At 48.8% G+C, this 25,574-nt stretch overlaps 1 protein-coding gene across 11 annotated transcripts in view; it reads right to left on the reverse strand.

Moving 5' to 3' along the window:
* The window catches only part of Msi2 (musashi RNA-binding protein 2), a 426,832-nt gene that overhangs the window by 337,958 nt on the left and 63,300 nt on the right, over nucleotides 1-25,574 (reverse strand). For all 11 annotated transcript variants that reach the window (XM_013519250.1, XM_013519251.1, XM_013519248.1 and 8 more), the window contains one exon: nucleotides 23,838-23,879. In XM_013519250.1, coding sequence (XP_013374704.1) covers nucleotides 23,838-23,879 — 42 coding nt within the window. The remainder of the gene's footprint in view (nucleotides 1-23,837; nucleotides 23,880-25,574) is intronic.

Here is a 25,574-nt window from a genome sequence, read left to right on the forward strand (position 1 = left end):
AGGGGAAGGGGAGGGGGAGGGGAACTACAAGAGGGATAAAGAGTGTCTAATCTGAACAGCATGACCCTTCTCTTGCCCTCAGCAGAAAGGCGGGAATATAAAACAGATCAGGTCCCCAGTCCCACTCCAGGGTGGATGAAAAGTATTGATTCACGTGACAAGAAGTCTCCTTCAGTATTTTTTTTTTTAATATAACCCTTCGCCCACCCAAACACCTGTTCAGGAAATCAGAACTGCATGACAGAAAGTGTTTAGGAGCCTTCTAACGGACGGGTGATGAGAAAAGAACACATGTCTAAAAATATAATAATGCTTGCTGGGAAACTAGGGTTCCAGTGACACGGAAATTCACAGGAGTACGTCTTTGTGGGAGATGTTCTATAACCGCCTTTAAACATCCAGTTCTAGAACACAGAATTGAAAACAGCTACTAAGAACACAGAGGCTTCCCAGACACAACTGTGGGTGTCAGGCCTCCCATCAACTTTATTCGAAGGCTGCTACTTACACAAAGCTATGCGTACTTTCCTTCTGCCTCCCTGAAAAGAGCACCTCCTCACCAAGGCCACCTTTCCCTCTGATTCTGAGTCCAGGGAGAAGCACTGTAACGTGCCTTGATGTGGAAATGTTACCAAATTCAAACAGCACCTTGTCCACGGCCACTGCAAACTTCTCTTACGTCTTGGGCTGGCTTCATCTTTGCCAGGGTCATCTATTCGCTCAAACCCCCCCACCCCTGAGACTCTGGCTCCTCAGAAAGGACGGTGCTATCTCACCTTGAAAATTCTGCACCTCTCACTCTTGGGCACCCCCTCCCCCAGGCTCTAGCGACCATGTGGATGAATCCTTATCTACGAAGGCAAGTCTGAGCAGAAGGACACAGACAACTTCTTAAAGGTGGAAAACAAACTTCTGGAAAACTAAAGCCAATCGATGCACAGAAAGCTGCTCCCCTTTCCTGTAGAAAGAAGCTTCCAGAAAGGGGCAAGGATTGAAAAAAGAGTAAATCTAAAAACTGACCACTGCTAGCCTCAGGAAGTTGTTACCAACTTGTTTTCCCAAGGCAAAAGAGACAGTGTCCACGCTAGAAGAGGGACACGGTAAACCTTTGGCCAACCAGAACTTCCATTTCCCCACTAGCACAGCCTGGACGCAGTTCAACTGGGGGCGGGGGTAACAAGCCCCCCCCCACCACCAGTGAAGATGACATCACTGAGCACCAAGCTTCTCATCTCTATAACTCCAAAAAAAATAAAAAGAAGTACTAGGAAACACAAATCCATCAACTTAAAAACTTTTTTCTTTTAAATACCTGTCTCTTGCAATATTTCATGAAATGTCTTTAAGTGAAGTTTTATATATCAAACCCTACCTCTCCACCTCCTCCTACTTACCCTAGTCAGTTAAAATGAATGTATTTTCCAGCTTTCAAAGCAAGTTGTAACTGCACAGCTGAGGGACACAAACTTCTCAAGAGAAAGAAAAAAAAAACCACACACACACATATGCGCCTCTAAAATACACACACAGAGCATATAGATTTATTTTTTGTTTGGGGTGAGAGACACATCAGTTGGAGCAGGTTCTGGGCCAGCAGCTGCACTGCCAGCGCCAGGGGGGGTGGGGACAAACACAAGCACGAGCCTCAAGGACAGCTGAAACAAGGGCCACCTTGGAAATTCCGCGGCCAGGCGTCACCCGGACAACCTCAGTAGGGTGGAGGGACCACGCAGCCAACGCAGACGACTCTCAGGAAACAAGGGGAAAAGAAACCAACACTTGGACACAGCGCAGTTCAGCAGGCCCCTTTATGGAATTAAGAAGGAAAATAAATCTTGAGGCTGGCCAAGCTGATCTGGAAAGTCAGAGCAATGGGCTTCCCTGTTGAGAGCTGAGTCTTCCATCCCACACACTTTATTTGCCTGAAGTTGGCTGTTTTTGTTGGCGCTACTCCCTTTAAAGACTATTGACAGATATTTACAGATCAATAGTTCCCAACACAGGGGTCTCCTGATAGGAATGCGCCCCGCTGGGTGCAGGGTGAAGGTCCCCCGTACATCCCACCGACCCGCCACTCTGCACTGGGAGCCTGGGACACACCTGGCCCTACGCGCTAGGGACGCCGCCCAAATATGTGGTTTTCTGGAAAGGGCACGGTGTCCTCTGCCCCCTGACATCCTTGCTGGGAAGCTCCTCCCATGCGGAAGACCAGCCTTGCTGGGATCTCTTCCCAGGACCTTTTCAGGCCCTGAAGTGAGTACTATGTTCTGCATTCTTTCTGGTTTGAAGACTCAGAAGACGCTATTTCTTTCCACTTTCTCTCTCTCTTCCTCTCTTTCCTTTGTATCTAAATATATTTCCACATGATCTTTACGTGGCTTCAGGCTTGGCATTCATCTTAAACACATCTATAATGGATCAGGAGCCCAAAATCTGTTTCTGATTACAAGAGACAAATCAAGGCCCCTGAAGTAGGGGGCAGGGGGAGCAGGGAGGAAGAGTTATGGGCTCTTTAAAGGGTCTACCATACACACCGACTTCTGGGTTCTACCCTCAAAGTAAGCGCTTCAGCCCCAGGGGCTGACATTACCGGCTGACCCTGGGCAGCCTCTGCTTATAAACTCCGCAAGCACTCACTCCGGGGAGTTTATGGGAGGGGATCCTGCTCCTGGCCTAATAGCACTTTCTAGAAGTCTTGGTGAGCTTGAAGAGGAAAAGAAAGGAAGTGGGGAGGGGGGTCCGCCAGCCCCTATCACCAAAAGACAAGCCCTCACACCGAGAACACAGCTGCGGGAAGATTTGAAACGTTTTATTGTTGAAAGAGTAACCAAGGGTTGCTGGACATGGCCAATTTAAAATTAAATACAACTCTTGTCACAGCCGTTTGTAGTTAAGGTGAACATGTTATTTGAAAAGCAGAAGCATCCTGGCCAGAAAGACTGCCACACACTCAGGGACCCAGATGCCTCCCTAATTGCTGAAGTAGTTAGCTGGCCACCCAACTGCTCTGAACAGGGGGTCTGACCCGCAGACACCTTCCCCAGGGGGGGAAAGTCTGGCCCCACCTCCCAGCATAAAGTAAACGCAGACCAAGTGACTAATGCCTTGTCACTGAAAGAATTCACAAGGAACATCTACCTACGTGACAGAGACTTACACAAACCCAAAGAGAAAGTAAAATATTCCCCCTCTCTCCACCCTCTGCCTCCTCCTACTCTTACAAAACAGAGGAGGAGGGTGAGGAAGCAGGGAAGTGTGGGAGATGCTGTCATAAAAAAATGATTCTGAGACCCAGACACTTATCTGACATAAAGCAACATCCCACAATCCTGAGAGACAAGCCGGCCACACACGCTTCTTTACGGTCTCAGCAGGAATTACGGCTCAGGAGGCCTGCACTAATTTTAGTATCAGATTTATTATGCAACAAGGGACAGGAACTCTTCAGGCCTGTCCCACCTCCATGTGTAGGACGACACCCTCAGCACTGCTCCTCCAAGGGGCAGAACAGGGCTAACACGAGACACGGCCTCGGCACCCTACAACCATCTTTGGAAAACACAACACTGGCTTCCAGTCTGTTTTCTATGGACTTTCTCTCTCCTTCCTTCCTTCCTCTTTTTCTTTTTTCCTTCCTCCCTCCCTTCCTTCTTTCTCTTTCGTGGTACAGTACTGGGTATTGAACCCAGGGCCTTTGCACTGAACCCCATCTCTAGCCGTTTTATTTTCTATTTTGAGATAGGGTCTCTGTAAGTCACTAAATTGGGCACACTGGGTTTGAACGCACACTCCTGCCTCAGCCTCCCACAGTGCTGGAATAACAGACATGTACCAACCTGACTAGCTTCCAAGGCCTTTCTCTGGGTGCTTCTGCCTACGAACTCCCTCTGCCTACAAGACCACAACACACACCTCACTTTTTGTTTGAAATGGACCCATCACCCCAGGTAAAAATGTAAAACCCTTGCTGGACGTGGTAGTGCAGCCGTAATCCCAACACTTGGGAGGCTGAGGCAGGAGGATCACAGTGAGTCAAGGCCAGGCTGAACTACATAGTGAGACACTGTTTCAGCAAATAAAACAAAACAAGACAAGTGAATCCCCAAGGTCAGAAAGCAAGGGTTCACCAATGTGGTTGGGAACCATACCTGAGTGCCAACCTCTGGTTTCCCAAGGAAGTCAAAATAGGGACAAGTTTTCAGTGCTATATCCTCAGTAGATCACTTCAACCTGAGTGGATGGGAGACACGTTTTCAGCTGCTTTATTATGCCCCAGCTTCTCGTCCTCCAGGGTCTGGGCATCATTTTGTCTGTGCTTGCCCCTCAGTTTTCTCCAAGTTACCCCATGGGCGAGGACCGTCACCAGCCAGCTGTGGTGTCTCTCAGTCAGCCCGGCTGCTTTACCGCAGAAGGCCCCTTTTACACAGCAGACCTGGCAGATGCCACCGCTGCCTTTGATGTCCTCACCTCTCCTGTGTAAAAGCAGCTTGGGTGTCCACAGAGCACCGCTCCCCTGGGGAAAGACCGAGACGCAGTGCGCTGGAAACAAGGCACTTGAAAGCACTCTCCAGAAGCCTGGATCCCCACCTGGGCTCCGCTCAAAGGGAGAGCTAGACAGGGTATGTGGGGATGGAATCAGCCTCCCAGAACCCGGGGACAGAGTGAGGCCAGCAACGGCAATCTGCTTGAGCAAATTAAAGGAACACAGGGACTGCAAAGATGGACATGGGTAACTGTGCACCCTGCCCAGACAGACCCGTAATAGTCTCTGAAGGTCAGTAGGTAAGCAGTATTACTAACCCACTGGACAAAGGGAAGGCGGCCCAGAAGGGCTCAGAATCGGGGATGGGGGGCGCTGCAGACAGCAGAAGTGTCCAGAGCAGATTCTATATTCCTTATGCTGGAAAGCCAGCACGTCGCAGTGAGTGTGGCCCTCCACCCTCTGGATGGGCACCATGCCAGGCATATCCAACCTGTGGCCTACGGGCTGCTTTTGAGCACTCCCGCTCTCTCACACACTCTCTCTCTTATAGTATGATAAAAAGTTTTATAAAAGGAAATTTTGCTACTTATATATATTAACTATATTTATGTGTTTTATAAATACAAGACAATTCCCCTTCACCCAGTGCAGCCCAGGAAAGCCAAAGTGATGAACACAACTAGCCCACCAGTCCAATGGGGTGAACACACACATAGCACGCTTCAAGATCCAACATGTCCTCACACACCTAGTGTGACACATCTAAGACCACTTCAGAGACAGCCAGACACTACCAGTTTCAGGCCACACACAGAGCCACAGGACTCCATGGAGAACTCCCACACACCCTGGCCCAGGCAGAACTGACCCCAGGGTGCCCAGACTTCACAGTGGTCTTTCTCCCAATACCCATCCCATAATGACCATCTGCCCCTGTTAGTGGTTCCCCATGCCCAAAGCTACGGCCCCAGTGTAGGGTTTGCAAGGAAAAGACAAAAACTTTCATGTTCAGCTTTTTTCGTTCATCCTACTTTATATTTAGTTATTTAATTTATTAAATGTGTACTGCTTTAGTACAGAAATATATGTACGCCATTTATAAGTAAGTATACAGCACATGCTCAGAAAAGGTTTGTCAATGGATACATCACTAAGAGAGTGCAGGTGCCTAGTCAAGCTGCCAAGCTTAACCCCCCAAGCCAGGCCTGATTCTCGCACGCCCAGCCCGTGTGGGTGGGGCTGGGGCTCTGCCCACACAGAACAAACCGAATTTGCCTATACCTTGAGCACTCGCTACTCAGCTAACCAAACCCATTTCCTGCTCCTCCAATTCTCAAACTGATTTCACATCCATCCGCTGGGCTCCATCTCCACCCTCAAGAACTCAGCCAGGCCACCAAGTCCTCACTCGGATGACGCTACAACTTCCTCTCTGATCCCCCCTATCTGCTGAGGGCTCCCCAAAGCCAATTTCCATGGAGACTGTCAAGATGATCTTTTCAAAACTCTAAACTGACCAGTTCCTGCTCTTTCTTAAACCTTTAAATGAGATCCCCAGCCCTCTTAGGGTAAGAATAAACCGCTGGCCCCAGTCCAGCCTGTGTTTACCTCCTGCGCACGCACGCCTTACCCTCTGCATTCCAGACACCCGGCTTCCCCTAGCAAGCAGAATGCGCCCCGATCCTCCTCTCCCCAGTTCTCTCCTGCATTCACCCTTCAAAGTTGGCCCTGAAGTTATTCTCCAGAACTGCTGTTATTTCCCAAGCCCCACAGGAGGCCTGGCCTCCCTGTTACGCAGCCTTGAACGCCCAACACATCTTCATAGCACGGATGGTCATTGATGAATCGTGCAGTATGTTCTTTCATGAGCGCACCACGCCGCATGCAAACTCCACAACGGCAGAGACCAGGCCGTCCTGGTCACAGCTGTGTCTTCACTTCCCAGCTTTGGGCCTCGCTCAGGACAGGAGCTCCTGACATTTCCTGCACAATGAGCAAATCCTACCTCCACTATAGGTTACACTCCCCCAAAGCCACTCAACCTCACTGCTTCCCCAGTTCCCTCACCCAGAAGGGTCTCTCCTCGCTCCTGAGAAAGCGCACAGGCCTCCTCTGTGAGGCCTGCCCTGCCTGCTCCCTCCTCTGCACCCGTCCATGTCTGCACAAGGCCGTGCTTCCCTGGTGCACACTTCCTGGTTTATGCACCTGCCTCCCTGCCAGCCTGGGAGCAGCTGCAGGGCAGGCCACTGCCTCATTCTAGATCTCTTCAGGGCCTAAGAGCATCCCGGGCCACTTCCCATTTGTCAAATAGAGCCATTCTTTGCTATTCCCAGGGAGAGTGATTCCAGGGCCCCCAAGGATCCCAGAATCGAAGAATGTTCAAGCCCCTCTTCCAAAATGGCATAATATTTGCATAGAACCTATGCTCATCCTCCTGTATACGTGTTATGGTTTAGATCTATCATGTCTGTGGCTCACGGGGACACTCTACTCACCAGTGCATTCGCCTGCTGATGAGTTCATAGCTGGCTGCGCTGTCAGGAGGTAGGGCCTGGCTGGAAGTGACACTAGGAGCAGGACACCGAAGGGTGTGTGCTTGTGACCAGCTCCTCCCCTGTCTCCACTTCCTGGCTGCCGTGGGATGAGCGGCTTTCCTCCATCAGCCCCTTCCACACGCCCTTTCTGCCTTGGAGCCAAGTGACTTTCCCAGCGGACTGACCCCACTCAAAGTGTGAGCCAAACAAACCTCTCCTCTTTTAATCTGTCCCACTGATGGGAAACCGGCCAATGCAATACTTAAACTTTCTCCGTCCACATTACTTATAATACCTAATAAAATGCTGTTGCTTCACACAGTATCATAATACTGCATTGTTTGGGGAGTAACAACATGGAACAAAGCAAAACTGTCCCTGTTCCATAGAGACATTTATTGTTTTGGCAAACCTGGGGATTGAACCTGGGCTCTTCACACTACACTACACCTCCATCCATTTTGTAGAAAAGTTTTTAGTTCTAAAACCGGGTCTCACTAAGTGGCTAAATTACACAGGCTGAGCTTAAACTTGCAATCCTCTTGCCTCAGCCTCCAAGAGTGCTGGGAGCACAGGCATACACCACCACACCTGGCTTCAGACACAATTCTAAATCCGTTCCATGTGCGTTTGGGCGAATCCTCAGACTCGGAACCCACGGGTGCCCAGGGCCGTCTGTGCCCAGCACGGTGGCCTCTTGGCCTGTTTCCCTCCCTCCCCTCCCCGCAGCTGCTTTCCAACACACTCCTTCCTTCCACAGGCCCTTCCGGAGGGTGACAATCACAGTGTGACAACAGCAAGTGCTCAGACCCTTCCTACCTACAGTGCCCTCTCAGGCCTGGCCTGTCACCGGAAGCTGAGTACAGCCGACAGAAGCTGCCGTCCCCACTGACTGACCCCCACTCTACGGGGGCAGTGGCACAGCCCTGCCCCAGGTTCAGATGGCTGCCGTGGCGGACACCAGGCATAAGGAACAGGTGCCAGTGCTGCCTTCAAACCAGCTCGCCGACAGGGAGGCAGACTTGGTGGGAGAGAGCAATAAACGGGCAGAACTGCCTGCCAAGCCCACTGAAGAACACGCTGCGACAGCAGATAGCCTTTGATCAGCTCTGGCTCCGTCACGCGAGGCTTCTGAGTGTCACACGGCACCAGAGGGTCACCACGACACCTGGGCCTGGGGCCTCCTCTTCTCTTTCCTTTCCCCACAGGGAACTGGATAAGATGTCATACAAGGGGTGCCCCAGGCCCCATCCCCAGAAGCCAGGCGGTGCCAGGGCAGCAGACAAGGTAGGAAATGCTGGGGCTCTTCTTGTCAGCTTCCCCTAATCTCTCCCCTGAGCCCGCCTCACCTAGGTTCCACGGCATGCATTTCAGGAGGCCTCGCCTCCCTGCCCGGGCAGCTCCCTCCACAAGAAGCTCTGCCCAGATCAGAAAGGTCACCTACAGAGCTCACGTGTTTTCTTGATTGTGGCCCCATTGGTCATTTCACTGTGTTGTCCCCATGCACACCGACTTGCTACAGGAGGCCTGTCTCAGGGATACCTTTCAACAGTCCTGGAGGGTGGTGGATACCAGTACTCCACCAGCCCATTTTATAGACTAAGCAACTGAAAACGAGCAGACTTCAGTGAGCTCCCCAAGGTTACACAGCTAGGAAACGCCTAACCCAGAAGGACACAGCAAACTGCCTGCCTCCTGATCCATCCTCTTAGTCCTCAGGCGCGTTGCTTCCCACCATCTACCCTCATTCCTCCTCAGTCTATGCTTGGGGAAACCAAGGCATCAAACTGCAGGCAGCCTGTCCTTGGAACATGCACCCCTCCAGTTAACCATCCTGCTGCCCGCCACAAACCACACTGTTCCCCCCACCACAAAAACCACCCCAAACCTAAGGCTACAGAAGAAAACTCCCCAATGCAACCCCACTGGAAAAAAAGCGGGTGACCCCTGTCTCTGGCCCCTCTCCGCTCACTGTACAGTGGGGCTCTCTGTCCTTGTCCTTTCTGCCACCCTCCCCTAAACGCCTGAGTCAGCACTGCTAAGACTTGGAAGCAAGGACCTTGGGCCTCCGCACAAAATGAGGCGCCTCTCTGTTACCTGGCACTCGAGAGGGACTCGCCTCAGAGACAGTCAAGTGCCACCCAATCTGGCAACTACGGAAATGAGTCATCCCTCTTTCAGGAAGCTGGCGAGATGACCCCCACTTATAGAAAAGGAAACTGAGGCAAACAGCCGCGACGCCCAGCTGAGCAAAGTCACAGCTCAGAACCCAGACTGGGCCCTGCTTTCTGGCCTTGTTCCCCACTCCAGCCCGGGGGAATTTGCCCTGATGCTTTAGCAATCTGCCCCTCATCACCCTCTCTCTCTCTCTCTCTCTCTCTCTGCATATTTATTTCTAAACCCAGAAACTTTCACAAAAAAGAAAAAGCAGGGACAAGCAAAAGGAGCCACATTTGTCACGACAGTTGAAGCTCCCTCATCAAGCAACCGAGGTCTAACCCAGCTCCTAATTAATATTAACCCTCCAAATCAGAGTCATGCTCAGAAAATCTTGGATGAAAAGACACAGGGCGGGAGGGGAGTCTCCAATTTTCTTTTTACTTCATCTGGAAAATTAAGAGCACTGCTGATTTGAACAAGAAATCATCAAGGAAAGTAATCACAACTCCACCAGGCCCGTAACTCGGTGGACCTGGCAGTGGAACCTGCCACTTTCAGATGCGGGGAAATTAAAATAATTGTGGCAGGAATAGCAATGATAGACTGGGTCTGTCTCTCCTCCTTCATCCTTAGGAAACATGAAAGCCCCTACAGAAGTCTGGGAAGGCGATCAGGCAAGAGGTCTTCCTTCCTTGTCAAAATAAAGCAGTAGAAAGCTGGCCCAGGACTTCCCCAACGTGTGCTTCCCAAAGCGACACAGGACAACAAAGGGGGTAACGAATGCACAGAGTAGCAGGAGGGAGGGGTTCCCAGAGACCCACATTTATTTGCTGTTTCTGCATTAATTACAATAAACTGCTTCATAGCCTAGCGACCACTTAATGGAGCAGCAAATATGGCTTCTTCCCTATAATTAGTCAATGTAATCCGCCACTATTTCCCTCCTTCTGACCACCCCTATTCTCCTTCCTTTCCACCTGCCGCACTCTAACACCCACATACACCCCACTCCCTGCCGCGGGGTTCGCTTATAAACAAAGTCTGGTTCCCTCCATTCCTGGTGACACCTGGGAAATTCCGTCCGGCAGACATCCAGTGGAGAAGCCTGATTTGGACAAGAGGAAGGCAATGAGGACCTGTACCCTGAGGACGGCCAAGGGCATCGGACGGTTAACAGGAGGTCTGAGGATCAAGATGTCCCAAGCTGAGAGCTGGGTACTATGGTCACTCCCTGGAGCTCTGCCAAACTCACTCCCACTCCCATGCGGGCTCACAGGTCTGCAGCTCAAAACCTAAGGTTCCGCCACATCCCCACCCAACACCCTCTCCCTCCCCGTCACCTGTCCTCACAGCCAGGGCTTTCACTTCCCTGAGGTTACTCCTTCCTTCCAGGCATTCCCCAGCCTGTCTCACCACCCAGCCCTGTGGATCCAGCTTCCAAAGGAGCCAAGCATCTTCAAAGGATGTGGGCACACCTTAGTAAGGAGACAGGCCCCTCCTGCATAGATTACAAATATGTCACACCCCCTCTCCGGTGTGTGTTTTGCTACTCTGCTGTCTAACTAATTTCAGATATTCTCATCACTAATTTCAGATCTTTTCATCACCATCAAGAGCAGATGAATACTTCAGATCTTCTCCATTTTCAAGATGGCCTTAAAAGATCCTTTTCTTGCCAGGAGTGGTGAGAAAGGCTGGGAAAGGTGCACACAAGTTCAAGGCCAGCCTGGGCAACTTGGCAACTTAGTGAGACCCTGTTTCAAAATTTAAAAAAAAATTTAAAGGGATTGGGGATGTGGCTCAGTGTGAAGGCCATGGGTTCAATCCTCAGTACAAAAAAAATATTTCTTTGCTGATTATAGGGCCAAGAAACTTAACATTTTCTAAGTGTCAATTAATTGTACACCAGGTACTTGTTTAGACTGTCTCAGTGAATCTGTCTATCTGTCAACTCTATCAACCTCATTTTTTTAAGAGCAGAGTTGAAGCTCAGAAAGGTCTAGATCCTTCCTAGCGTCACAGAGTTAGTGGCAGTGCAAAGTTTCAAAGTAGGTTCCTCTGACTCCAAAGCCTGAGCTCCCCAAAATACCACACACTCTCTCGGAATCCAAAATACACTGCCATTCTGCCGGAGTCACACATAGGCACATGCGTACACACACACTGGTGCGTGTATAGATGGATTCTTTTGTATTTCTCAAATACGACAGAAAAAATATGTGCTGCAGTAGGCTGCAGCACTCACCATCCAGGCCCACAGACATCGGTAGCCAAGCTTGCTGCAGGACACACCACTGCTAGTAACACTGTAACGCACACCTGCACTGCACAGCGCTTCTCCGTGCCGGCCAGAGTTTGAAGCACTTTATGACGTTCACTGAACTTCATAACGACCCTGGGAGGAGGCACTACGCATCTGTCCATTTTGCAGATGACCAACAGTAAGGCATAGGATCCTCACAGCCAACTGCTGCAGGCCACAAGGCTGGTAAGTGACACAGCAAGAGTTCAAGCTCAGGGAGCCCGCTTTGGAAGTCCGCTAAGCTATACCCGCTTGAAGGGAAGGAATACAGTCAAGTCCAGGATTAAAGTATAGAGTGAGGGGACAGGGCAGCACCGGGCTTCTATGTGGAGCTTTGTTTTCCCATATTCTTAGGCCCCAACCTGCACAACACCAAGTCATGCACAAGCTGGTTTCATGAGTTCCCTGTCATACGCAATTGTTCCATTCAACCTCTCCTGTCAAGATCTGAGCTCAGGAGGCCTGAGGAGTCATCTCCAGGCAGCTCTTAAAACCCCTGCACAAGAGGGAGCTGTCTGAGGAGGCTTGAATTCCAACCCGCAAAGCGATTCCCTGACCCCTGGAGATTGCGTCGAGGTGCCCCTGAACACACAGCCATTTCCCATGAACACAATCAGGCCTTCTCTGGACAGGCCCGGGAGGTCTCGCATCCTCACTCGATGGTCTCCTTGCAGCTTTGCCCAGCGCTCAGGCGACTGTCTCCACAGTGCCCTCCACTCTAGCCACTGAGGTCGTGCTGAAGAGGAGAGCCGAGGCTGGGAATGCTCCGGCTTTGGGCAAACAGGCTGATGGGCCGATAAAGGCAATCACGACAGGCTAACATGGCGGTGTGCCAAACACAAGCTGCCCAGGCAGGACTTGTGCTCCGAAGAACTTTAATTGAATTCTTTCAGCAAGTGCAGCAGAAAAATTCATAATGAGGCTCCCCCCTCCACTCCCACGATGTCGGTCAGCTCTATAGTTGTGTGGAACCAGTGAAAAATCATTTTCAGCAACGATGGGGGCCGGGCGCGAACCCTAACCTGAACATCGCGTACTGCAGGGGAAAACAATGATCAGATCCAAGGATTTTTATTTTCAAAGTGATTTGAGTAAGGCATTCTGCCATAATCAGCTTCACTACCCCTATTAGTACAGGAAAACAAGTTCTGAACCTGGCTCCCTAGTGAAAAATGCAAAATTCGTATAATTAAAATTATACTTGTGAAATTCAAACACACTTTAATTTCCTAAGGGCCCCCTAATCAAGTCAGAAGTTCTTACTAAAAACAATTATCTGCTTTGAAAACAGAGGAGGAAACGTATACATGGTGCGGTCTTGTGGAGATCCACAATCTGATTTTTTCCTAGGTTCCAGTATCCTAATTTGATCCTTTTTCCCCAGGCGGATGAGACTGTAAACCCACAGGTTGGTTTTTATTGTGAGCATTACTTATGTGTACACTGAAACACTTGTGTATGTTTGTTTGCCTCTAGCTACAAAAATGACATATCTGAGAGCTACCCAAGAGGGAATCGCATTGAAAGGTATAAAAACAGGCTGTTTTGGCAAATACACACTGTGTTTCCACCCACCCCACCCCAGACCCCAGCTGGCTTTTTTTTCTTCGTATCTCACATGGGTTTCTCAAACACCTGCAAACTACCCTGTAGACTTGGTCCAATGACATGGTGTAGAAGGAGATGTCACTGATCCAATGACATGGCGTGGTCCTCCTTCTGAAGTAGGAGGACCACAGAGCCAGGGACTCTCAGAGGTTGTCCAGGAAGTCAGCAGCACCCGAACTTCTCACCTCCTTACCAGGTAAGTTACCCAAAATGCTGCAGCTGCCCTGGAGTCTCTGCAAATTCTTGTACAAAAGGGACATGGAAATACAGAATACTCTCCAAGACACTAAAATATTTAAGAAACAGCCGGGCATGGTGGCGCATGCCTATAATCCCAGCACTCAGGAGGCTGAGGCAGGAGGATCCTTACAAGTTCAAGGCCAGCTTGGGCTACAAAGTGAGCTCAAGGTCAGCCTGAACTGCATAGCAAGATCCTGTCTCAAAAAGACAAATAAAAAAAATATTTAAGAAGCAATTATACCACCAATATGAAGTGTTATCAGGATTTACAGAAAAAAAAAAAAAAAAGCTATACACCAACAGGTTTTCTTTCTCTTCTCCTCTCCCTGGAATCCATTTCAGAAATGAGACTATTGACTTTTCACACTCTCATCCCCTGTTCACAGTGAGGCAGTTCCGGCTAGGATGCTGGCCCCACACACCCCCACCCGGGCTCCATCAGGGACTCAGAAAGTAAAGCAAAATGCCTCCCAGTTTAAATCGTGACTCTGCAGCAAATGGAAACGGAGGACACGAAGCTCTACACGTGGCCTGTCCAGGGTGGAGAGTCCAGTGTTCAAACTTTCTTGTGAAGACACAGGAAGCAAGGCGTCTGCGTGCACAGGCACATGCCCCGCCCACGCAGGCACGCGGGAGGAGACACACTCAGCCGGGAGCCGGTCATGGGAACTGCGACTTGGCTGGTTCCTTGCCTCCCTCCCACCAGAGCGGTCACCTCATTAATGTCACTCAGCATCACATTTTGCTACACTAGGCCTTTCTGCGCGCTGTTCCCGTAGGCAGCCCGAAAGCCGGCTTCCATTGTGAACTTCTGTTCTCTGGGAAACTATCAAAAGCTTTGATTGGAGAAAAGAAAAAACTCTTACAGGGCTGCCCTTCTCACTCTTCCCCCGCCCGCTCTGGTGGGTTCTCTTTGGTGCTTTATTCAACCTCACTACACACACAAATCATGCTTCGAAAGTCGTTTACAATGTGTCAGCCTTAAAAAAAAAAGGATTGCACTGGCCCTCTATTTGCAATTGCCCAAAGAGAATAATTCATTTTGGTGGAGGATATGGATGAAGCCCTGAATACATTCCTACTCCGGTTCCTGCCCTTCAAAACAATAAAAATGTAAAAACCCAGACGAAAGCAGGCCTGAGGTGGCAGCGACAGAATCTCTTGACCCCCAAGGAATTTATTCTCCTGGATCTTCTAAAGCACTTTCCCCAGAATGCATCATCAAGACCATTTTATTAGATTTTTCTAAACCCTTGAAATTGTCACATAATTGAAACAGAAACAGCAATTTAGAGCTCTGAATGGATTTCTTAAAGAGAAGACTCTGAGCTTGCCGGGCAACTCCCCGCCCCTTGCTTGCTCTTGCCCCTAACCTAAATTTAAGTCCCTTGCACACAAAACCCTATTTATCTTTTAAATCCTCTCCTGCCATAAAAGTTACACATTCCCCTAATGCCTTAGATTTCAGGACATTTGGGAGAAACTCATCCCAGACAACAGGCTAAAAAAAGAATCCATTAGCATTAACTTGCCTGTCACAGCCAGTGACAAATAAATGAATGTGATGCTTTCAGATCAGTCATTGGTAGAACTACCCCCAGGCAGATAAAGACTGGGACTGGGAGAGGGAAGGCTCTGAAGGAGACCTCTCACACAGCAGGGTCTCAGCTCTTCCTTAGCTGCTTCCCAGGACTTTACTCCCAGAAGCAGCAAAAAAACACAGGCACCCGATACAGGGAAGGAAATGAATTCTGAACACCCGTGGAGCGTCCCCGAGATAAAGGGTACATGCTATCTCGCCTCCGGAGCCAGGACCTCACGAGCAGGCCAGGCCACCAACACAGAACTGTCCATCTCAGTGTGCTGCTTCATCCATCACCAAACGAAAGGGGCAACAGTACCAATCAAGCCACTGGCTGCCAGGTAAGGTCTTCCTACGATGCGAGCTGTGGCACCCTTGGGGACAGTAACGGATGACCGAGGGCTTACACCACAGCCCCCACGTGCGACCGCCTCATTTCATCTCCTTAACAATTCTAGGATGGAGGTACTGTTGATTATCCTGTTGAACAGATAAAAATGGGAACACCAAACCACTGAATGATTTTGTACACTATTCCAGGCTGTTTAAGTGTCACTTCGCTATGCTAAACAGGCTCGTGGAGAATAGGCGACAGGAAGTAACCTGAAGCTTCTTGAGCTGAAAGAATTCTGTTCTTTGGCCTGAGCATTTTCTACTGGTCAGGCAAAGTGAAAGAACCTCAATCCTACCCACGCACGTTGGACACACTAGCGTTTGGTCGGTGGTCAGAGCCACAAGGGAGACCTTGGGATTCAGAAAGTCTAAAGGACAATCCTAACCTTACTAGTTCTGTGGCCCTGGGAAAACTATTTACCTTTCCAGTTCTCAGTTTACCACCTGTCAAGTGGACATCACACCAACAACAGCAAAGTTCGGCGTAAGGATTAAATTATGGGAGATTACAAACATGGCGGCTTCCTGCTAGGCCTATAACACCCTAAGTCAAGACACTGTTTTCAATCACGTTTTCTCATTACTCACAATCTCAGAATTTAAATTAAAATGTATAGTGGCCACGCGCGCATTCCTAATAACCTTCCGACGGTTTAGAAGCTTGGTGCTATCTATCCCTGAAAGACAGGGAAGCCAGGGGATACCCTATTACACTAAGGACCCAATGGGATGCCCATCACATCTGGACCAACCATCCTAAGCCACTGCTACAACACACAAGAGGGTGCTCGGCCCCAGACCACACCTGTCCACCCCTCATACCACACATGAGAAACATCTTGATTCCAAACATGCCTGTTTCTCATACCCAACCGCCACTGTCCAAAGGCAGAGCCCAAGCGGACGCTACCTGTGAAGTCACAGGTCAAGCTGCTCCAAGCAAAAGGACATTAAGTGTCGCACAAGGAATCTGTGATTTCCACATCGGGAGAAATAACGTCTCGTCTATACGCGGTGAAGTAATGGTCACAGCTTAGACAAGGACAAATACGCAGAGATCTTTGGAATTTTGTCTACACTGGTTCCTCCTTAAGGACAAAAAGAGAAGAAGAAGAAAGTGGAAGCAGGAGAATGACAGAGCTGCCACACGACCCAGAGATCAGAGGGAGTAACTGCCCAGAGCATCACTTGAAGAAGGCTCTATCACTAGGGAGAACGCAGTCTGAATTTTAAGTTGAAGCCCCAGGTCCAGGCTGGGAAGTTTGCCCCCAAACTCTATCAGCTATGGTCCGCACTATGACCCTGGCTTCTTAAGAGGCCCAAAAGAGCTCAGGGCATCGCACGGAGCACCCCCAGGAGCCTGCACACACACAGCAGGCTCCCAGCCTCGGCCAAACAAGGCCCAAATTTGTCTGCTCTGCCCGGCAGCAAGCCTTTCTGCAACCTGCCCCCGACGTACTTTCCCAGCCTCAGCCCGGACCATGCTGCCACATGTGCCCTTTGCTTGACCGTGTCTAGTTCCTGCCAGGAAGAAAGAGCCGCATTCTTGCCATTCCTCCTTCCTAGCTGCTCATCAGGACAGAGACCACCTCCCCCAAGAAGCTCAGATCCTCCTTCCTCTCCTCTCTTCCTCTCCTCTCGGTGCTTCCCCGTTGACTGCGTTCTTGCCTTGGGCAGAGCTGGCCCCCTCTTCCCAACCTGCAGCAAAGATCCTTGAACCCAACAACTGCGTCTTCTGTGTCACTTGTCATTCATTCTAACTGGAAGTCAGTGACTCGCAAAAGTGCTGGTGCAAGGAGCTAACACGTATTCTTCCTTAATTAGTGGGATATGCTTGCGCCCTGAGAGTTTACTGCCCAACCGAGGTGATAAGGCATGAACCTGAATACCATAAAACTCGACAAAATACCTAACATGGGCCCCAGTGCTGAGCAGGAACCTGGTAAATAATTACTGAGCTACGGAGAGTGGCAGCTGAATGGAGCAGAGAGACAGACGGTCCCTGCCACCGCCACCATCACTCTGACTGGCTTCGGGGTTCACATCTGACAGCAGGTGCTCCACCCACCTGTCCACTCTGTGCTTATGGCCTCACCACAGTGAGAGCGCCACGCAGCCAGGGGCTACGTCCTCCTCTCCACGCTTTCACCAGACCCCATCCGGTGTGCAGCACACAGTCGGCTCAGTAACGGCAGGTGAATAAAGGAATGACTGAATGCTCAGCACAAGCCCTAATGGAAACAGGGCCTTGCTCGTAAAGTTTTTGCTAATTTATTATGATTGGAAGAGCGATGACCACAGTGTGAAAATCTAGAGGAAAAATGCTATAGTCATATGCTGCATACTAAGTCTTTGGCCGACAACAGGACCGTATCACCTGCTGATATCTTAGCCATCTCAGACTGTAAGCACAGTACAGGCTATTGGGTTTGAGGGACACAACCAAATAACCACACATCTCGCAGCAGGCAGCCCTGTCATTAAGCAATACAGGTCTGTGCTTCTGAGAGGGAACAGGGACTCCGTAAGCTGGGCTTTAAAAGGGAGACCATGGCATATACCAGAGAGAAAGAAGGGCACGAGGAGATGGAATGCTACACAAGGATGAAAAGAGGAGAGATGAGAAACAAGCTGGAAGGAGTCCCTCACACAGATCCTGAAAAACCTTAAACACAAGGCTAAGGTATTTCAACTAAGTTCAGCAGGCACCGGGAAGCACTGGGGCTTTCGTGAACTCCTGCAAAGGTGAGGTTGTGCCTGGATCAAGCATTGTGTGAGGACTACCCGAGCTCCTGTCAAACACACCAAATCCAGCAAAAGCAGGGAGCTGGTGAACCGCATCTCCCTAGGCGTGTCTTGGAGATGCTGGCTGAAGAACGTCCAGGTTTAAAAATCGACAATAGGACAGGAAGAAAGCACGCTTCTGCGCCTCGAGGGGACCTGAGTGGTCGGCTGCCTCCGCAGAGACTGCCTCCTCCTCCCCTCTTCTTGGGGACAGAGGCAGCTCACCTGTCTGCCAGAAAAATTCTGACATGGAACATGGGAGCCTCGCCATCTTCACAGGCTGACCTGAACAATGGAATATGAGCTCCGGAGGAAAGGCGAAATCCAGCGAGAGGACGTTTGTAGGACAAGGTGCCCCTCCTCCTCGAGCCGACACCTGCTACTGTGACTTGGAACACAGAAAGAGCGGCACTTTCCAGTGAGAAAGAAACTACACCACTAATCCTCCCAGGTCCTTGCTGCTGTGGCAAAGGGCCGCAGACAGGACACACCGCCACGTCCTCACGCCAGTGAAGAAACCCACCAGCAGGCCATTCACTGTGGCTGCCGAGGTGACAGCTGCAGATCAGCCAAGATGGCAAGATGCGAGAGTGACCCGACCCGCCGCAGCAAGGGAAGGCCACATGCTGGAAACTCACCCTTCGCCCTTGAGAAGCTGCCAAGAAACCGCTCCCCCGGAACGGGAGGTGCGCGTGAAAACGCTCGGGCTGCCATTGCACCCATGTGGGCACATGCTCAAGCACAGAACCTTCCAGGGCCCTGACGCCTCGTCAGAGGATGAGACACAAACAGCAACACCTGGCTTCTCGCTCAACCCTTCCACAGCTTCACTGCTCTGGTGACCTCAAGCAGCCAACATAATGTGACCGGCTGGCAGATCCTTCCACCGGGAGAAAAGCAGGCTGGATTCGATGCATTCATTTAACTACTCAACACTGACCAGCAGCATCTCCCTGCTGCCAAGAGGATTATGTTCATTCCAGTGACGGTTTTTCTGAGGTCATTTCATCACTGTAATCTGTTTATTCTATTAAAATCATTCTATAATACCAGTAGACATTTGCTGTGTTCTACTCTTGTTTGTACATGGCTGCCACTGAAGAATTTTGCATTCATCTTCAAAATAATTCCATGGGGTGAACTAACTTCTTTCTTTGGAGGGGGGTGAGATTGGGGATTGAACCCAGGCCTTCATACTCAGCTATATCTCCAGCCCTTTTTAAAATTTTTATTAGAACACAAGGTCTCCCTAAGTCTCCACGTTGCCCAGGCTGTGCCCAAACTTGCAATCCTCCTGCCTCAGCTTCCCAGTGTGCTGGGATTACAGACATGTGCCACTATGCCCAGCTTGGGCATTTTTTTTTACAAAAGATGAAATGGAGACTTGCAGGTGCTTAGGTGACTTGCCAGTGGTTACCCAGCTATGAATAGGGGACCAGGGGTATAGCTCAGTGGCACGATGCCTGCCTGGTCCCAGGTGCGAGGTCCTGAGTTCAATTCCCGGAACCAAAAAAGAAAAACAAAAAAAAAAAAGGTAACCGAAGAAGGATGAATAAATGATATCTCTGGATAAACAGCTAAGGTTCTGGCCTCTACAAGTAAGGAAAGCACAACGTATACACATGGTTGCAAATGGTACCCCATTACTATGCACAACAATGTACTCATGTACCCGCTGAAAATAAATTTAAAAATTAAAAATAAAACTTAAAGAGGGAAATGGCAATTGGGAGGAGTGCGAATGCGGTGTCACATACCAGGCTAGTTAATACAGGTGAGGAGTGACACCAGTCTCCACTCTTGCCCAAAGAGGTTCAGGAGTCTCTTGTTCTTCCGCACATGAAAAAGAAGCCACAAGCTCAAGCAGAAGTCTTCTAGGCAATGCCACTTCAGCCCGGAGGGCACAAAGACAGAATGTGGCATGATTGATCCCCATCATCCTCATCTTTCCAACGGCTTCAAATTAAGTCATCTTTCAGAGTAGCATGGCCATTTTAATTTTTTAAAAGATGGGAGGGGCTGCTCCTACATATTTCACAAAAATGAAATCACCATCCGGAGAAATAGGGAGAGCTGGGACGGACCCATCTCCTTTCCCTGGTCAAAATGGACTTCACTAATTAACAGTCACTGGGCTCCAAAGAGTTGTCCCTTGACTGGTTAATAAGGGCCCATTATACTTCGCTTGCGGTATGCTCATTTACATTGCAAAGGGGGACAGATGAACTGCAGGATTCCAAACTCTTTCCTGGGTCACTCATTAAAATCGTGGTCAGGACAGATTTTTATTTACACGATACATTAAAGAATATTGTGACAGGACTAATATGAAACCTGTTCTTCACTGCCACAGATTTTCTTGCATCATGAATTACAGTTTCTTCCCACTAGTCTTGTTTTAACACCTCCACGGAATATTTCTAAGGCGAGTGTTAGTGAGGAGGGAGAGCCAGAAAGCAGAGAAATGAATTTTAACTGAGACACAAGCTGACGTATCATTTACAAGATCCTCACCCAGCCCAGGAAAGGAAGGGAGCAGTTCACCCCTTCGCCTCCCACTGTGACCCGAACACAGACCTGCAGAAGTTTTAGGACCGTGGGGAGATAAACAATCAATCAATAAGGTTTCCCTGAAAGTTCTATACTCTTGCCAGCCGGGCTATGGTCCCCAACAGCAACTTCCATGTGCAACTCAGGCAGGCAGGCTCAAATTCTGTTGGAAAATAACCTCTGACAGAGAAGGGCCCTTTCTCCTTATCCTGCCCCAATTCCCACACAACTCACACTTGGACAAGTCGGCAGGTTGCCTCAGTGGGGCAGAACAAGATCAGAACCATCGAAGAGAATGCCCCGAGGGGTCAAATGGAAAGACAGCACAGACAGTGTCACACAGCGGCTGAAAGCACAGCGCAGCGGGGGGAGACTCACCCTGGCCCAAGAACCCGGGACTTCAGCCTGGAGCCTCTGGCTGGCATCTGCTCTGCACTGCCTGCTGACCTCGGGGAGCCCATCTCCTACTCCTTAACAGAGGGCTGCCGCCCAGCGGCACACCCACGGGGCAGACCCTCAACGAGAGTCCAGCTCTGAAGCCAGTGTCTTGCGCCACTTCTCCACACACTGTGGGTACCTCAGTTTCCTCATCTATACAATGAATAGATTTTCCTCATCTATACAGCTTCCTCATCTATACCACTTACAGGGCCCCGGTGAAGACTAAATGGGTCAGTACACATAAAGTGCCTATGCGGGTGCCCTGCACATCCCATCAATTAGTATCAGTCTGCGGAGGGTGGCAGGTATGGCCGGGAATTAAACTCAGGACCTCACACTTGCCAGGCAGGCACCGTGCCACGGAGCATATCCCAGGTCCCCTCTTCACTGACCTTTAGTCCTAGCTGGGTGACCACTGGCAAGTCATCTAAGCACTTCCATGTCTCCATTTCATTTTCTGTAAAAAAATACCCAAACCCACAGGTACTCTATCACTGAGCTATGTCTCCAGCCCCTGCTATTAGCTTTTTTATTTTGAGACAGGTTGCTGCACTAAGCTGCCCAGGTGAGACTTGAACTTGCAATCCTCCTGCCTCAGCCTTCCAAAGTGCTGGGATTACAGGTGTGTATTCTCACTCCATCTCTCATAGAACTGGTGTGAGGACCTAACGAAAACTAATAGTAAAAACAGTGGCTAACACCTCCATGGCATCGCCATGCTGTAGGCCTTTTTCAAAAGTGTATTACTTTTATTTAGTCTGCAGAAAAAACCTACAAAAGGGGGAAGAAATGAGGTTGAGGGAAGCTGAATGTTTTTTTCCAAATTTGCACAGCTAATGAGTGGCGCGGCCAGTGTCGGATTGCCTAGCTGTCAAGTTTGCAAACCACCACCATCCTAAAAACCAACAATACCGATGGTGATGATGACAAGCTGTGCGGCTCGCACATGGACCATGCCCAAACCCCTCAGAGCTGCTGTTAGCACTCCCGTTAGACAGATGAGAGAACAGACAGAGCTGGGATTCAGGTGGAGATAGCAAACAGCAAAGCCCTTTAGCAAGTAACTTCCTCCATAAAAAACAAGGGTATTATTATTAAATGCTCAGAATTCCAAGGAAACACGCTCCCCCAACTGGCTTGACTTTAACATCTAAGATACCTAAAGTGGGCTGCAAAACATCCTGGAATTGAGGGTTGCAGGGATGGATACTTTGCCAAGCTGGACAAACACTTTACCTTGTTTTCAAGTTGAATGTATCACTGAGAAGCAAGCAATGGAGTTTATTAAAGTAAAACATTGCCTTCCTAGTTTAAAACAAGAAAAAAGTTCTGGGCTGGGAGCAGACAACAAAAGGGAGGAGAAAACAGGTCAAACCCATGGTTTAACCAAGACAAGGATTTTTTTCCAGGTTCCCTAATTTCTGAGTGGTCAAGTGACTAGCCTGGAAATTTGAAGATTCACACGTAGGGAAGAAATAGCAATTCCTCCAAACCTAGGAAATACTGCTCATCCTGGAAAGCTTTTCTGAGATGTGAAGGCTCCCACACAGATCAGAAAGCCACTAAAGCAGTTAAGACAATCCCAAAGTCTGTGCTACTACAGAAGTAATCTAACCTGTTCGGTGTATTAATTCCTACCATCTGCTTAAGCATTAGGGGGAAAAATGCCTAAGAAAATATGTCATTGTATTTGCCTAAGGAATTGTGGTTCCATCTTTAAAGGAGAAGAGAAAGAATCACTCAATCACATGGCTGGTCCCAGACCTGAAATTCTCAAAATACCATCCACAACAGCCAACTTTTATTTGCTAATGTGCAAATAACCGTTTCCCCTCACACAATTAGAAGATTCCACTCTCTTCTGCTGAAAGAAAGAAACTGAATTTGCTAAAGCCACAGCCCTTTCCTTTCATGCCCTGCAATCAGAAGCTTCAACCTGCCCCTTCCCCAAGCATGCCAAGGCCACAGGATACAGAAGAGTACTTCTTCCCGTGTTACCACAGGATCCAGCAAAGTACTCTTCCAATGTTATTCACGGAGGAAAAAAAGCATCCTAAAAAATGCACAGTGAGCATATATGCCATATGCCCTCCCAACTGAACTGCAGATTCGTGCAGCTGTGATCTCACCGCCACACCTGGCAGGCCCAGTCAAAGTGATGTTAGCTACATGCTTCTAAGACAGTGCAGGGCTGCCTGGGGACTCCTGCAGGGGCCACAGAAGCAGCATCGGCTAAGTGTGCCCTGATTTAGCCCACCAACCTAAAAACACAACATCCTCCGCTTCTTCTCTTCGATTTATAGCTTCAGGGCTCTAGCAAGGTGTTCTTCCCAGGAAAATCTGTTTGCTACAACTCTGCTCCTCTCCAAAAGCTCCACACTTGCACAGCCACAAAAAGTGCCCTCCAAAGAGTCACAAGGAAATGTTCAACTCTTCCTGATACGATCTCGGCAATGCTTAAAAGACTCAATAGAATGCTTGCATAAATATTGCGACAGACGGAGCCATGTCCTCCCACTGAGGATCAGCCTTGTCCCTCTCCCAGGGTGAATGCTCAGAACACAGCTGAGCCAGCTAACCTGAAGGCGCATGGTCAGCTCACCAAGGTGCTTGCCCGAACTCTTCCCACCCCAAGCCGGCACCCTAGAAGCACAGTGAACACCAGGTTCCAACAGTCCACTGCCAAAGCTCCGCTGGAAACCTGAAATGCTCAACCACTTCTGAGCGCTAAAATCCTATCTCGTTGGTTATCCCACTTACCTTGGGTTGCGCTCGACGAGGAAATGCAACTTTGGGGTCAATCTGGAGGAAAAATTGAAAAGGTGGAGTCAGTGGAATCCTTTGGGGAGAGGAAACAAATATGTGATCAATCACCTAATCATTAATCATTCATTTCTCAGGCTTTATAACAGCTTTGAGGAACTTGGCAGGCAACTTAAAAGTTCCTTCCGTTTTGACCTCTACTTTCACAGTCCCTCTCAAAATGTCCCATCATGCATTTCAACATGCGATGCTCTCCATAAATCATATTTAGTGTATTCTTATTTGGGCAAAGGCTTCTCTTCCACAGGCACTGAATGGAAATGGTACCAGAGGCTAATGTGCAACATATGGTCAGGAGAAAACATGGGAACAATGAGACCACTGAAAAAGTCATAACCTGAAAATTAAAAGAAAAGAATCATTTAGCACTAGGTAATCGGCTGGTATTTCTTCTTTCTAGCAGCAGGGAGGAAAATGATTCCAAAAATTTTTAAAAATCAACATCCAAAAACTCCCCGCAGGCATCCAATGCAATGCTCTGTTTGAATTAATTCACCCCTTTTAGGAAAATAAAGTTATCCGGGATTAATCAAAAGGATCATTTGCGTCGAAATCATACCTCAGAAGAAAGCAGATGAAGCCTGCCTTGGCTCTTTAAAAAGAAAAAAAAAATTATAGTGAATAAGAAAAGGATGTACAAGAATTTAATCCACTTGGATTTTAAAAACTGCAAGGCCATCATGGGGCAGGTAAAAAAAGAAAATGGCTGAACAAAAAAAATCGGGATCTACTGACAGTTAGGGTATTCCCCACTCAACCTCAACTCCAATGGAAAAACTCCTCCACTGCAAATCAGATGCTAGTACAGCACGCGATTCTCAGTCAGCGACTGGCTTTAAAACCCAAAACAATTCCCACAGCATCATCTGAACCTAACAGGCTGACGTGAGGACAAAAAAGTTATTGGACAGATAAAAAGAGGAGGAAAGGCATAAACATAAATACAACCGTTGTTGGTTTTCATTAGCTTTCTAAATGTCACAAATCTTGGGAGAAAATTCAAAACGGGGAATGGCAGGAATAGTGCTACAAGTATTTGTTTATAGGCTTTGCTCTCATAATAAAATTTTCCCCTTTTAAAAAGTTAACTTGAACTTTGTCTTCAGTTCTGCTGTAGAGGAAAAAAAAATAATGCTTTGGGGGGAAAAGCACACCGTAGTTAGTTCCTCTGTTCTCTGACCTCCACCTCCTAGGACGTCAACCAGGAAGATATATAAAGATTTATCGCTTTTATTAAGGTAGTTTAAAGACCTGATAGAAGTCTACATCGTGTTTTCTACCTCTAAGCATCACCTGAGAAATGAGAGATTACTTTTCAAAAACTAAAATAGACACAAATCTCTGATCTAGGAAGCTACCCTTCCATAAAGATTAACGTGACCACATCTACAGGTGGACCCAGCACTGACTAGAGCTTGTCTACAAGAGAAATACAACAGGTGTGGATTTTCCATTCTGTTGACCGAAGGTAGAGGCAGAGGCATCTGTTCACAAATGCTCCCCAAAGCAGTTATTTGGGGTTTTGTTGCTGTTTTTTTTTTTTTTTAGCTGGCCAGCACAACTGCAATGTCACCTTGTTTGCGCAGTAAAAGGTGAGGGGCATGCCAGGGGAGAGGCCAGAAACAAAAACGTACAAAGAAGAACACGAAACGCCAAGAAAAGTACGTATCTGAA

This window comes from Chinchilla lanigera, unplaced genomic scaffold (genome assembly GCF_000276665.1).
Source record: "Chinchilla lanigera isolate Chin_1 unplaced genomic scaffold, ChiLan1.0 scaffold00050, whole genome shotgun sequence".
In the NCBI taxonomy this organism is placed as follows: domain Eukaryota; kingdom Metazoa; phylum Chordata; class Mammalia; order Rodentia; family Chinchillidae; genus Chinchilla; species Chinchilla lanigera.